General features: G+C 41.2%; 1 protein-coding gene across 6 annotated transcripts; it reads right to left on the bottom strand.

Moving 5' to 3' along the window:
• Positions 1-4809: 4809 nt before the first annotated feature.
• Positions 4810-12959, bottom strand: CBLL1 (Cbl proto-oncogene like 1). Of its 6 annotated transcripts, none has more exons than XM_074581833.1 (6): positions 12731-12959; positions 10152-10319; positions 9696-9796; positions 9349-9432; positions 8448-8521; positions 4810-7859 (listed from the first exon to the last, which is right to left on the bottom strand). In XM_074581833.1, the coding sequence occupies exons 1-6, from the start codon at positions 12741-12743 to the stop codon at positions 6818-6820; spliced, it is 1482 nt and encodes a 493-aa protein (XP_074437934.1). In that variant the 5' UTR covers positions 12744-12959; the 3' UTR covers positions 4810-6817. The 6 variants fall into 6 exon arrangements, with proteins under 6 accessions (XP_074437934.1, XP_074438025.1, XP_074438119.1 ...); XM_074581924.1 differs by having other exon boundaries at positions 9696-9793; positions 12731-12940; XM_074582018.1 differs by having other exon boundaries at positions 12587-12743.
• Between the last annotated feature and the right edge of the window lie 229 nt (positions 12960-13188).

The following is a 13188-nucleotide window of genomic DNA, read 5'->3' as shown; positions in this document are numbered from 1 at the left end:
AGGCAAAGATAGATTAGACTAAAGAGGAGGTGACAACAATTTAGGAGCTTTGAAAGGGAAGTACCAGGGTAGAGGGAGCACTGGTCTGTTAAATATTTTCATTAATTGTTTTTTTTGCAAAATTCTGGAGTTATGTGATGAAATCTGCTAATGAAACTGAGCTGGAAGATAGTATTAAAGTGAGGAGGGTTTGAATACAGAAATAATGCAGTGACCTTGAAGGCTGAGGTAAGAGAAGTCCAGAATTCAGAGAACACTCGTGCATTGATGGTTCTGCAGTGGGTGATCATGCACCCGAAATGGGGTGAGAGAGGCACCCGTGGGTGGCAATCACAGCGAGGTGTCACAGACCGCTTTCCACAGTTGTCAGATGGATGGTGGGCAGCTGAACTAGCCCACTGCTCCTCTGAGCGTGCCACAGCAGACATGCTGGCTAAGTCAACTACAAGCCATATGTCACACAACCAGCACAACAGTACCTGAGAACAGGTACAACCAGGACATTGCTCAATTGCCTTTCTAATGCAGCCTTCCAAAAAACCCATAGATTGTATCAGAACAGATTTTCCCAGCAGAATGAGGAAGATATTAGTGCTACTGTGCAATGCACACAGGACGTGTCACTCTAACTAGTCCAAACCTCAGGACCGAGGCCTCTGGTTCAAGAAAGATGAAGTCAAAGAGCAATTAACAAGGAAAATTGCTATGAGAATCTTTGTGGTATAGAAAGCCTGTATCTAAGGACTGGCAAAAAGAGATACAGATACACCAGAGATTTAACCTAACAGAGAGCAAAGGCTATACAAGATAAAAAATAAGATTGTCCTATGAGAAAAAAAAAAGCTAAACCAGCCAAACTTAAACATAAGCTAGATATTGGAAGATGGTCCTAATTTTTACAATGGTGAGATTCTGGAACATCATTTCCAGATAGAACAAGAGGAGCAAAAAACCTAATCTACTTTTAAGATGAGGCTTAATGTTTTTATGAAAATAATAATACCACATCATACCCGTGGAATCTGGACTTCCCGACTCAGGCTGTTCTTTCCAGTCCTGTGCTCACGTGCACCTCTGCAGACTCAGGCAAACATCCCTAGCAAAAGCAAGTCAGTCTGGTGGAACACCACATAGTGCACTTCAAAACCGTATTGGATTTGCTGGCAGGCTTCAGGTTAAGAAAAAAATAATTCTTTTCTAAATCGCACTCCTCAAAACAATTCATTTCAATACTAATGAGCCTTCTGACACAGCACAGTGCCCCAGAGCATAAATCCCCCTTCCAAAACCATTCACCATTTCTCAAACGGATAATACCTAGACAGCCCTAGCCAGGGGCCAGAGCCTTGCACTCCCATGTCACACGTCCCTACCAGCTACTTGCCATCCTTTTAAATCACCCAACTCCTTATTTTTTAATGTTGACAACAGCAGCATTGCATTTCTGATGCTTTATGTGATTTCCCCCTCCAGGTACTGGATATTTCTGCATTCAACTCTCTGTTACCCAAATGACTAACATTTCTCTGTGCAGTTTACCCTCAAGCCCGGTTTTCACTTTATGGCGCAGAAGAGATTGCCTGTGTGAAATATAGACAAAAAATTCAAAGTTATTCAGTTTTTCCAGGTCTTGGGCCCAATGGAGAGAGCATTGTAAGATGCGAAGCCATTTTTTTTTCAATTTCAAACTAAGTTTATATTAAGGAAAAAGTATCTTTAAACAGTTCTTTACTGGAAAGAAACGTCACTCTTCGTTCTCTATTCCTCATCCCTGTGCTGAGTGTGGCCAGGTTGCTTTTCTCACTCTTCTTTATGCATTTGCTCCCTTCTGCTTCCTAGGAAAAGGCCAGAAAGTTTACCTGATCCAGAAATGGCAAAAAACAAGCGCAGGAACTCTCATTAGTGCTTATGTGATTTTATTTACTATAGGAAATAATTCGCCAGAAATTATCTTGGAGCTGCGTTCAAGCATTGGTTTCCACAAATACAACTGAAGAAAACTCTTGTTGACTGACACATATTCACATCTATTTAAAATTATTAATTTGGGGTTTTTTTAAGCAATTTAAGCTGAAGTTCTTTTGTGAGACATGACTACATAAAACCAGAAACACTCCTGCCCGCTTGCCTACATTATCACTCTTTCCATTAGCAGAAATAGCGTATTACAGTCAGTCCTACAAGCACTCGGGAATCACCTGCATTCTATTACCAAAATGAATGATCAAAGTTTCAGGATAGTGGAGCTAATTCACCAGCTTCCTGCTGCTATTCCACCCACACCTTTTCCAGACGTATGTTGGATTTTTTAATCTTTTAGTCTCTTGTACTCATGAACTGAGTCAAAACAGGAAACAATTTAAAAAACAAAACAAAACAAAACAAACGCCAAAATTAATGCCCTATATTTAGAGAACAAGGAGATAAAATTCAGAATAGGCAAAGTTTCTAAAGTCGCTCTGCCTTATGGCTAAGTTGAGATTAAAAAGAGCCTTAAACTTCATTCTTCTCACTCACATCGCCCAAACAAATGCAGCTAGTTGAGTTTAAAAACCGCTCCAGATGAATCATTTCTGTCAATATAACACTTCACAGTTGTGAAGCCACCATTACCATATAAAGATGATTTAAGAATTGGTTTTGACACCATAAAACAAACAAAATGGAGGAAATACAACTTGTATAACACATTTCCTTTAGAAATGTAGTCAGGACGAAAATGAACATAAACCTTGCACATTTCTCTGCTGCACTGGACCTTTAGTGTCACATATATGAACAGGAAAAGTTCAAACTTATTTCCCATACATTCAATATGACGTTACCACTGCAACTCGCTGCGCTCCTCCGCATTCCCAGGCTGGACGGTGGCTGCTGCTGTGACCCTGTGCGTGCCTTTGTCAGCAACACGGCAACGCACGCGGAGAGAAACAGCACAAAATCAGACACGAGTTCAACAGAGCAGAAAACATTTTAAGACCAGAGAGGTGCGTTCAGACTCAGCCCACAGGGAGCATATCCACAAACGTGCTTTTGAGAACACTTGGCTTCACATAACCCAGGGGACTGTTTTACGGGTTACTTCCACTTTATTTTTTAACAAACAGAATTTGACACTCCTTTGAGAGCGGTAAGTGAAAAGAAGTGGGAACTCCATCCAGGAAAGTTTTCTAATTTTCTTGGATCAAATTTTAAAAAAATAATTCAAATTTTTCATTTTTCTTTTCTAAAAGGCATGAAAAATACCACTTAACACATGTAGGTATCCAACCTTTATGTTAATAGCATTTAAAAAAAACCACCACCAAACATAAAGTACACGTTCACGCAATTAGCCTGCTTGTTGTAAAGCATGCATGGTTGCAGGCAATCCTTTAAGCAAAGTTATAGATGGAATTGAAGATAAAGTGTAAGGAGACGAGCATCTAAAGCACAGATGTTTTCATGCTGTGTGCTGGTGTCCTTTCATTCATTCCACGGCGGACACAAACCATCATCAAACGCCTTTTCATTCCCTTATGTGACATCATTAGAAGAACCTACAATGGCTGACAAATTTAAATGTTGTCCCGGTTCTCTTTAAACCTTGGGATCTGCTCGGCAATGCCTTGGGAGGGAGACCACTGCCACAGACAGGGATATTTATTCAAAACAGACATCAAATGTTTGTCTTTACAGGATGAAATAAGTAGAAACCCAAAGAATTTGCAAGTACATCTCACCATTGCTAAGACTGTCAATTATACAATTAAGTACAATATTTCTGAATTTCTGAACTTCACACTGCAAAGGTATTTGCAAAACAACCGCAATCAACCAACTGAACAAAAAAAACCCAACCCCAACACACCCCCAAAACTCGGTAAACAAATTAAAAATACTGTTAACATAAGGTTTCAATCAACGCAGACATTTTTTTAACTTTGTAAATATGAAAGCATCAACAGTACCCTTAGTTATATAGGTATACTTAAGACTTAATTAAAAAAAAAAAAATATTTGGGTCTTCCGACACAAGCAAGGTGTAGAAATTTGACCCAGGTCCTGCCTACATAAGTTGACTTTGCAGTAAGTTCTCTATCACAAAGAGTTTTGATCCACGGTCAGTAAACAATTCAAGGGATCCCACTGATTTTTTGTGGGTAATATGTCATTGTCCATATGACATGTCAACTTTGCCTCAAATATAAACAGAAAAAAAGTCTCATACATTCTCTATAGTGACATTTATCATTTGTGCTTTTTGCTAGAGCAAAGGGCAAAAGCTGCTGTTTTCCCTTATTAAATTCAACCGCCTCTGCATTTTCAGAAAAGCACTTTACCAATAACTTCAAGAATAACTTTGGACCCATAATTATTAAGCTTGAACCCTTCCTCTGTTTCACAACAGACTGGGCAACACGTAACAGTAGTATGCAACCTGACTTATTTATAGAAACGAGCATGATGGAAAGAGTTGCCTAATTTCCTCATCACCTGCAATTAACAGATAATAGCTGATTTCACAATGTCTTATTTTCCACACCAGAGTGCACTGGTGAGGCTGACACACCTCCCTGCACAAAAGCCTGTCACGTGGTGTCCTCGTAAACCCACGTGTTACCTTCTCAGCCTAAACAGAATGAAGCTGGTTCCTAGAACCATCAATAAATCTGTTTAAAACAGGTATGTCACACAGAAGTTTGGCTTTGCAGAGTCAAAGAATATTTATCAGACACGCAGATCTCCTCCCAGATGAAGCTGTATGTTGTAATATAAACGTGCCTAAGCCTACCTCTTACCAAACAATTTAACAATGACAAAGGGGGGTCCTTAAAAGTTCCTCATGTGTTTATTGTAAGTTCCTGAAACAAAATAATGCTGGCAGAGTCCATTTTCACCTTCATTGATGCTGAAACAGTAAATTTTCAACCAACCTCATACCATAGCACACTATCGCAATCAGCTGCTTCTTCACCGGTGTGATTTAAAATGATTTATTTTTCAGAGAAACCAAAACGAAGAATTCTTAGAAAGATGCACATTACAGCTAAGCAGACTTTTAATCAATTGACACTTACTGGCCATTTGTATACCCCAGGATTTGTATGTATATCTCAGAATTCATTTGCATTTCTCTGACAAAGTATTTATTTGAAAGGTAGTCTAAAAGATTTGCCCATGGTCACAGGGATATCAATGGCAGTCAAGGACAGAGAGTAAATCTAGAGAGCCCTTACCGTGCCAATTAAAATTATGTGGCTTATATGTAAAATTTAAAAATCTGGAATGTTGCACTGCCAAAGCTCTTTCATAAATTTGGCAGGGAAAAAGGTTTACAAAATAAATGGTGACACTGAGACTTTAAGATGGCTCAGATTATTCAAGAACAGTAGGAAACTGCAAACCTTCGAAAAAACCACAAGATTTCTTCATCTGAAAGCACCACTGCTAGAAATGTGGCATTTTGAAAAAACAAGTGTTCAGCACTAACACTGATTAGAAATGCAAAGACAAGCACTCCAAACAACAGACACTATTGTTTTATTATCATCCAGTTCTGCTACCAGCTGCACTAAAAAGAGAACATTCTCATTTTCTATTTATTATATTTCTCTTTAAAAGAAGTATGCTTATAAAACATAAATTGGGGGCCAAAACAGATCTGAGGGCCTGCTTGTATTGCTACTTTTTTAAAAAAGCAAAACAAAATACCTAAATATTGTCTGTTCAATTAAATCTGTATCACAAAATCAAAACAGATAAAGGATGCGTAGCTTTTTTTATTTCTTTATACCTACATAAGGGATTTCAAACCAGTTCTTTCAGGTTATCTAAATGGGATATTTTCCTTCTGTACATATTTATTATATAAAGTGACAGAGGCAAACACCATTTCCCTACCAAAAATAGTCTGCTTCTCACAGACATGGCAAAGCCAATTCACAGCCACTTCCACGCAAAGGTAGCCACAGGCAAACACAATAGTTTGAATTCAACTGGTGAGCAGTGTACATGTAAACAGGACCTTCTGAACCAAAACTAGCTTTAAAACAAACCAAGCAACCAACTCCAAAACCCAAACAAAAACAAACCAACACCCACCAAAACTCTCATTACATCACATGATTTCTTGTCATGCTCAAAGCTGTATTTCTGATAAATTTCTCTTGCTGCATGAATTTAAAGGAAAAAAAGAAAGAAAAAGACAAAATGCAGTATTCTGCATGTCTGATTTCTAATGACACGAATTCACTATAGCTGAATTCATTGTAAGCAATGGTAACTGTTAGTAGGAGAAATATTAACATTCCCTTAATGTTTCATTACGCTGCTCATTTGGAAAGTATTAGTGCCAAAATGGTGTTTGGGAACTATGTCTGTGTTAACTTCATATAAAAACCCACCACTTTTACAACCATATTTCAATTTAATTATTGTACACAGGTTAACAAAAATGTACCACAAGTGAAACTAAACACTGGATTTAACAAAAAATAATATTCAGAATGGTACAACACGTGTTCATTTTCTCCAGGAAATAATATTACAAGTGTTCATCTTAGGACAATTCAGTCACACTAGAGACAGAATTTCTGTTAAAATGCAACTGTGGTCTACTAAAGCCACTTATTTTAGCACTACAGAATATTTGAAGTCAGAGTCCTACAGCCAAGGCTTAAAAATCATTTAAGATTCAACCCCCAAATGTCTTACAGTCAAAAAGACAGTATTTAAAAAAAACCACAACAAAATAACCCCAAAACAATTAATTAAAAGGTTGTCGTATATAGTTTTATCTTCTTCATAGCACTCTCTATTCATACAATTGCTCGTATCATTGGTAATAGGGTCTGTACCTGGCTTGATCAGGGTGGTGTGGTCCAGGAAGCGGGGCCTGAGCAGGAGGCCCTTGCATCCTTGGAGGTGGAGGAGGCCCCCTTGGAGCTGGCCATATCCCTGGACTCATTCCCCCAGGCTGTGTGAAAGGGGGACTAAGAGTTCCTTGATCTTCACTGAACTGTGGCAAAGAGTTAGGATTATAGTGATGGGGAGGGGGTGCGTTTACATTTACGGGTGGGCCTCCATGCTGAGGAGGGGGAGGTCCTGGAGGAGGATGATTCATATATGGTGGCATCTGGGCAATTATATGTCCAGGTGGCGGGGTTATTGGAGGAGGAGCAGAGGTCATTGGTGGTGGAGGAGCTTGGCTATATACCATGTGAGGAGTACCTGCTGCCTGGGGAGGATGCTGCAGTGGATGGCTTATTGGTGGAGGTGGTGGTGGGGGTGGCGCATAATGTTGCTGTGGAGGCATAATATGATGAGGGTGCGATACCACTGGTTGACCCTGGTATTCAGGATGATGATGAGCAGGTGCAGGGGCTGGTGGAGGTGGTTCTCGAGCACCTGAATTTGAATCATCCTGAATAGGGACAGTTATTAAGTTGCTGTGTTTTCTCGTCGAAATGCGGAAGGTGTCCTGACTGACTGGGCGAGGTGGCGGTGGAGCCATTGACATCTCTGCAGGAGGCGCACGAATGTCTTCGTGTGGTGGGTTATAATGCTCATGTGGCACATGCTGTAAAGGAGGTGGTGGCATCATGATGTGCTGCTTTGGCGGAATGTGGCTCATATGATGTTTCTCAGGTGGCATTATGAAACGCTCAGGAATTTCGGCAGGCGGTGGGGCAATAGGAGGATGTACAGGTTCAATTGGAGGACGAGTAACAGGCTTTCCAGCTCTCATGTGACGGTGGTTGATGTGAGCTTGTAAGTCCCTCTGCGACAGGTAAGTTCTCTTGCACCCTTGAACAATGCTACACATGAAGAGAGACCCTCGGACACACTGCTCGATTCGCTGCACAGGTTCATTACAGCTAAATCAGAAGAGAGTATTGGTTTATTGTCATCACAGAGACCTCGATCTGCTTTTTTGGTTTTTGTTTTGTTGTTGTTTTTTTTTTTTTTTCTCCTAGAAGACAACCAGTCTACCGTAATTACCCATATTAGAACTGACGATTTTTTCCCCACTGTAGCAATGAAAGAAATATTTCATTGATTTTGAAGTTTATCCAGTTTTTAAGTCTCCAAACACAACTATGAAAGAACATGAAAATTTCATGGGATGGAAATTTATAAATAGCATCACCCTCACTAATTCCTTCTGTGCATGAAGACTTATCAAGAGTCACTCTCACTAAGTAAATTAAACTGTCACTTATTCCATTTCAAATTAGACCAATAACAGGTTATCTACACAAATACTTAAACAGCAAAGTAAACACTGATCACTTATAATCCCAAAATATGGTATACAAAACTATAATCAAGTGGTGTAGTAAAGAATACTCTACTGCCTCTGCTAAATGGATATAAATAAGAACCATGTTAATACAGTATCTGAAACAAGATATTTAAGTTATTTTCCTACATTTCCTTTAACAACAAATCTTGAGATAACTTACCCTGGACACATTTTGTCTCCTTTTTTCTCATGTAGTATAGCACAGTCATAGCAGAAAACATGCTTGCAAGGTATCTAGAGACCAAAAAATGTCTCTGTTAAGACATCGTATATAAATATCTATGTCATTTTGCAGAATATAGTTCCTCCTTCCAGCACACAATTTTTAATAATAAAAGCAACTAAGTTACCTATGAGGTAAACAGGCACAGCAGTAATTAGCAGTTTACAACACCTTTGCATAAAAACTTTCTAAAACAGTTTCTGCTGAGTTTGGGTTTTTATGGGGTACGTATGTTTGATTTTTTCAAGAGTTCGCAAAAACATATACACAAAAGTTTAAGCATTGCAATAATACCAACACTGAACATTTACAGAAGCTGCATATGCAATCTAATTACACTTGTCTTGCTGGCAAGGAAGGAGTTTTAAAAGCATTAACTGTCATTAAGTCAGATCCTGAAGCCTGTTACATCACACTTAGAAATCTAAATTAATCTCAGGGATTTTGTTACACTAATTTTAAAGGGATATAAAAGCAAAAAGTATTTTCTAACTTCATTGCAAGTCTTTAATTGAGATAAAGAGCTTATTTTTAAAGCCAAGTCATGTAAGGTCAAAACCCACTGAACTTGTAGGGTTTTTTGTTGCTGTTTTGATTTTTTATTTAACATTTTCAAGTTTACTCTATTAAATCAGGGAGTAAAGTGAAATCAGCCAGACAGATGGAACAAAAACACTTCAGCAGTGAAGGCCCCCGGTTCCATCCTGATATTCTTTTGCTGTTTGTCCAGAGGCCTGCTGAAACCAGTAACCTCTAGCACCCCCACAGAGACACAGTAAAACCTGATTTTACCTAAAGGGAAACCATGGCTGCATCTTCCACTGATAATTTCACTCACCATGCGTCCATACATTTTGATGGGCAATCCACACTTGTCACAGAAATGGACCGGTGTATCATCCTTTTCCCCCAGCAAGTTTATCTGATGGGATAGAGAAGGGGGTGGGAGAATAAAACCAAACATCACTAAAGCTTCTCATTTCAATCATCATCAACACACACATTATTTCTGAATTAGTTAAGAAGGATGCAAAAAACCCACAAACGTGAGAAAGCAGAGAACGCATTTTCCATCAGTCAAAAGTAACAGAAGCACTTTTATCTAAGAAGATATCTACCAGGGCTACTCCTAGCTTGGTACGATTCACAGACAAAAGATTCACGACTTCCCATCCATGACTTTACCTTATAGTCCCAAAAGATGGGTCCAGGGAATCTCCTTTGATTGCCAAACATTTCACCTCCTTTGCATTCGTATCGTTCCTCTTCGTTATAATCAAATTCTTCTGTGAAAAGAAGAAAGAGAAGAAAGACACGAGCCAACCACAACGCTTTCCTAATTAACATGGACTGCTATTAAGAGCATGTGTCATTCTACACTGAAATCATCAAGAAATGCCACGGCACTTCTAATCTGCTGGGCCCACCCTACAGAAAGGTGCAGTCAGAATAGTAAAACAGTCTGTTTTGGGAACGTACAACATTTAATCATTATAGTACAGCAGTACCTGGAAATTTGAAACTTCTTTTACACTTGGACAGAACCTTGGACTCTAAGTCTCCAAGACTGAATAAAGTCTTGAACAATGCTGCAGAATAATATGCTTCCCTGCTACAGGGCTAGTATTTATATTAATTTACCTTCATCACCAGCTTGTGTCTTTGAAGGCATCCTGTTCATATTTCTTGGAGTTCGAGGTGCAGGTTTGGTTTTATTGGTTTGTTTTGAGATGAGCTTTATAGGGATTCTTCTACGAACATCAAGACCACCCAATGATCCTGAACTATTTGTTCCTTGCAAATCATTGTCTATGAAAGAAAAAAAAAAATTTATGCAATTTTTCAGTTATCTGATAGTTTCTAAAGAGTTTCTAAAACTCTTCTAATATCAACAGAAGAGTTTTAAGAAAAAACAATTTTTAAAGCTTGTTTGAGACATACAACATATCAAAGTTCAATCACTAAATACCTTCACATACAATTTCTTACAGAAGTCAAGTCACAAAACATTGGGAACAACCATGATTTTAGGGAATTTAGTTCTAAAAAATAAAGCTATTTAAAAATGTTAGCTAGTCGTTTCTCCACACCAGGAAAAAAATACTAATTGCATAGCTCCACTCACAGCGTGAATAGTACTGAAGAGTCAATTCTCTGTACAACCTTGACAACATAGAATTTCTTATGAGAAAAAGTAATTTTTACAATTTATGTAAATTGTTTATTAAAGTTGGAAAGAAACTAGCTTCCATATTAACACAGCATCTTGACGTATCACTTGGAAGTTTAGCATAAAGTATCACAAAAATATTGGTAGTTAGGAGTATGCAGTAGTATCCTTGCTAAACTGAAAATTTCTGTTCCCCACTACATACAAAATTCTCTTTAACCAGATTTATACCTGAGCACCAAGCAAGAAAGAACCTGACACGTGCATCAGCAGATACAGGCTCCAAGAGATAATCTAGAGGGGGTGTTGCAACAATCAGCACCAATGAAGGGGCTACAATTCCTTCAGTTTCCAGTGAGTCTACCTTAAATTACTGCATAGCATCTCATTCATAGAAAAATAAAGTTATATCCTTCACGTATGTACCCAGCTCACTTTCATTTTAATTGAAAATGCCATTTTGACAGGCATTTCAAAGCATGACACGCTCAGCCTCAAAGGGGTGTGCCACAAGCCACCAAAACTACAAAATGTGACAAAGTTTCAAATGGGAACTGTGCCCTGACAGTCACTTTGCCTCAAAATCAAGAGCCCTCAATTTCTTCTGATAGATCAAATGTATTTATTCCTCTTTGCACTGTGGTTGACACGTTTCACTCTAAAAGGCAATATGTAAAAAAGCAAAAACAATGAAGCCTGTTTTTAATTTTGTTCACTTGTTGCTTTTGTTTAGACTGTCCTGTTGGCTAAACAGATGACCCAGCAAACATACAACTACCAGACCAGCCTTCCCCAGAGACTGCTGGACTAGAACATCAGAGATAATAATGCTAAAGCTGTCTATTTTCTACTTTTCAGGAAATTATGTTTTCTACAAGAATATACAAAACTGCAACAACATAGACCAGAAAAAGTCTCTGCAGGACCTCAATACATCTGCAAATAGGGATAAATAAAACGAATTTAAAAACCCCAAACAAACAAAACCAAAACAAAAACCCTTGTGTATTATTCAGTCCACTGAACTGCCAGTAGGAAACAACTAAGTTCTGACGCTTTTTTTCCATATACCTTTGCAAGCTAGGAATATTCACATGAGTTAGCTGCTCAACTAATCCAAACTAGCAAGTTTATTAGTCATTCATGTTTCCAAAAGGATAATAAATTCCAGCCTGTGTAAGCAGAACTAGCAGGATTAACTCCAAAAAAAACTAATACAAAAACCAACAAAATTGTTAAGACTACTTAGAGAAGCTCTAATTAGAGGTGATGCATCCTCCTGAACTGTCAACTTCATCATCTTTTCTTAAGTTTTATTTTTGCACTTAAGTAGTTGGGGTTTTTTTAATTCATAAATACAGCTCAAATACTACATCTTACGTGTACAAATTTATAATGTGATCTTTGCCAAGGGGAAGAAAAAAACAAACGCAAACGCCAAAAACCTAGCAAAATCCCCACATCCACTCATCTATTCACTGGAGTACGCCAGCACGCCAACCAGCAAAGTATCAAAGCTACATAACCAAATTTAAGCACACGAGAAAGTTTCCCCTCCAAAACACAACTACCCAACCAGAAAACACGTAATCGGCACCGATCTCGGGAAACGCAGCGGGCAAACGAGCGCCTCGCCGCCACCTCCGACACGCTACCGGCCGCATACACCTGCTGCAGGCCCAAGGGCTCCGAACACACAGACTCCGGGCCTCTCGCCCCGGGGACGGGGGAGGGGGCTGCGGCGGCGGAGCGTCCCCTCAGGCGGGCGGCTGAGCCCCGCTGGTGGCGGTGGGACGGCCCAGCGCCGCCGCGCCGGGGTCCGCCAGCCCAACGCTGAGGGGAGAGACCAGGCCCCGCCGCGCGGGCCGCGGGGAACCGCGACGAAGGCGGGCCCCGCCGGCCTTACCGGGCACCGGGCCGCATCCCGCCGCCACCCCGGCGCCGCCCCGCACCCAGCGGCGCCGAGCGCGGCCTCTCCCCGCCCGGTAGCGCGGAGCGGGCCCAGGCGGGGACGGGTATCAATGGGTCCCCCGGCCTCTCCCCTCCTCACCATTGTGGTCCATGATTCGGCGCGGGGCACTGTGGGAACGGAAGGGCGCGGCCGGAAGCGGAAGCGGCCGGGAGACGCGGCGGTGGCGGCGGGAGGGGGGTGTGAAAAAGTGCGCAGTGAGGAAGCGTTTGCCGTACTGGGCTCGCCGCGCCGCTGGGGGATGGGGAGGGCATGGCGGAGGCCGTGGGGCAGCTTGGCGGAACGGCCCCGCCGCGGCGGGACCCTCGCTCCCGACAGGCTCTGCGGGGAGGAAGGCGCGGTGCCTGCCGGGATTGCGGCTGGCGGACAGCTGGGAGGGTGTAGTGCCGTGTGCACCGCGCCTGCGCCGCTGGCAGAGCCCGCGGAGATGGCGGCGGCGGCCCGGCGTGCGTCCCCCGCGGGGCCCGCCGCGGGCTCTGGGGGCTCCTGCCCCGCCGACAGCCGCTTCCAGCCACTCCGGGCGCAACCCACAGGCCGCA

The sequence above is a fragment of the Larus michahellis genome, chromosome 1 (genome assembly GCF_964199755.1).
Source record: "Larus michahellis chromosome 1, bLarMic1.1, whole genome shotgun sequence".
In the NCBI taxonomy this organism is placed as follows: Eukaryota; Metazoa; Chordata; class Aves; order Charadriiformes; family Laridae; genus Larus; species Larus michahellis.
The sequence above is the reverse complement of the archived record's forward strand: the minus strand, read 5'-3'. Positions and strand labels throughout refer to the sequence as shown.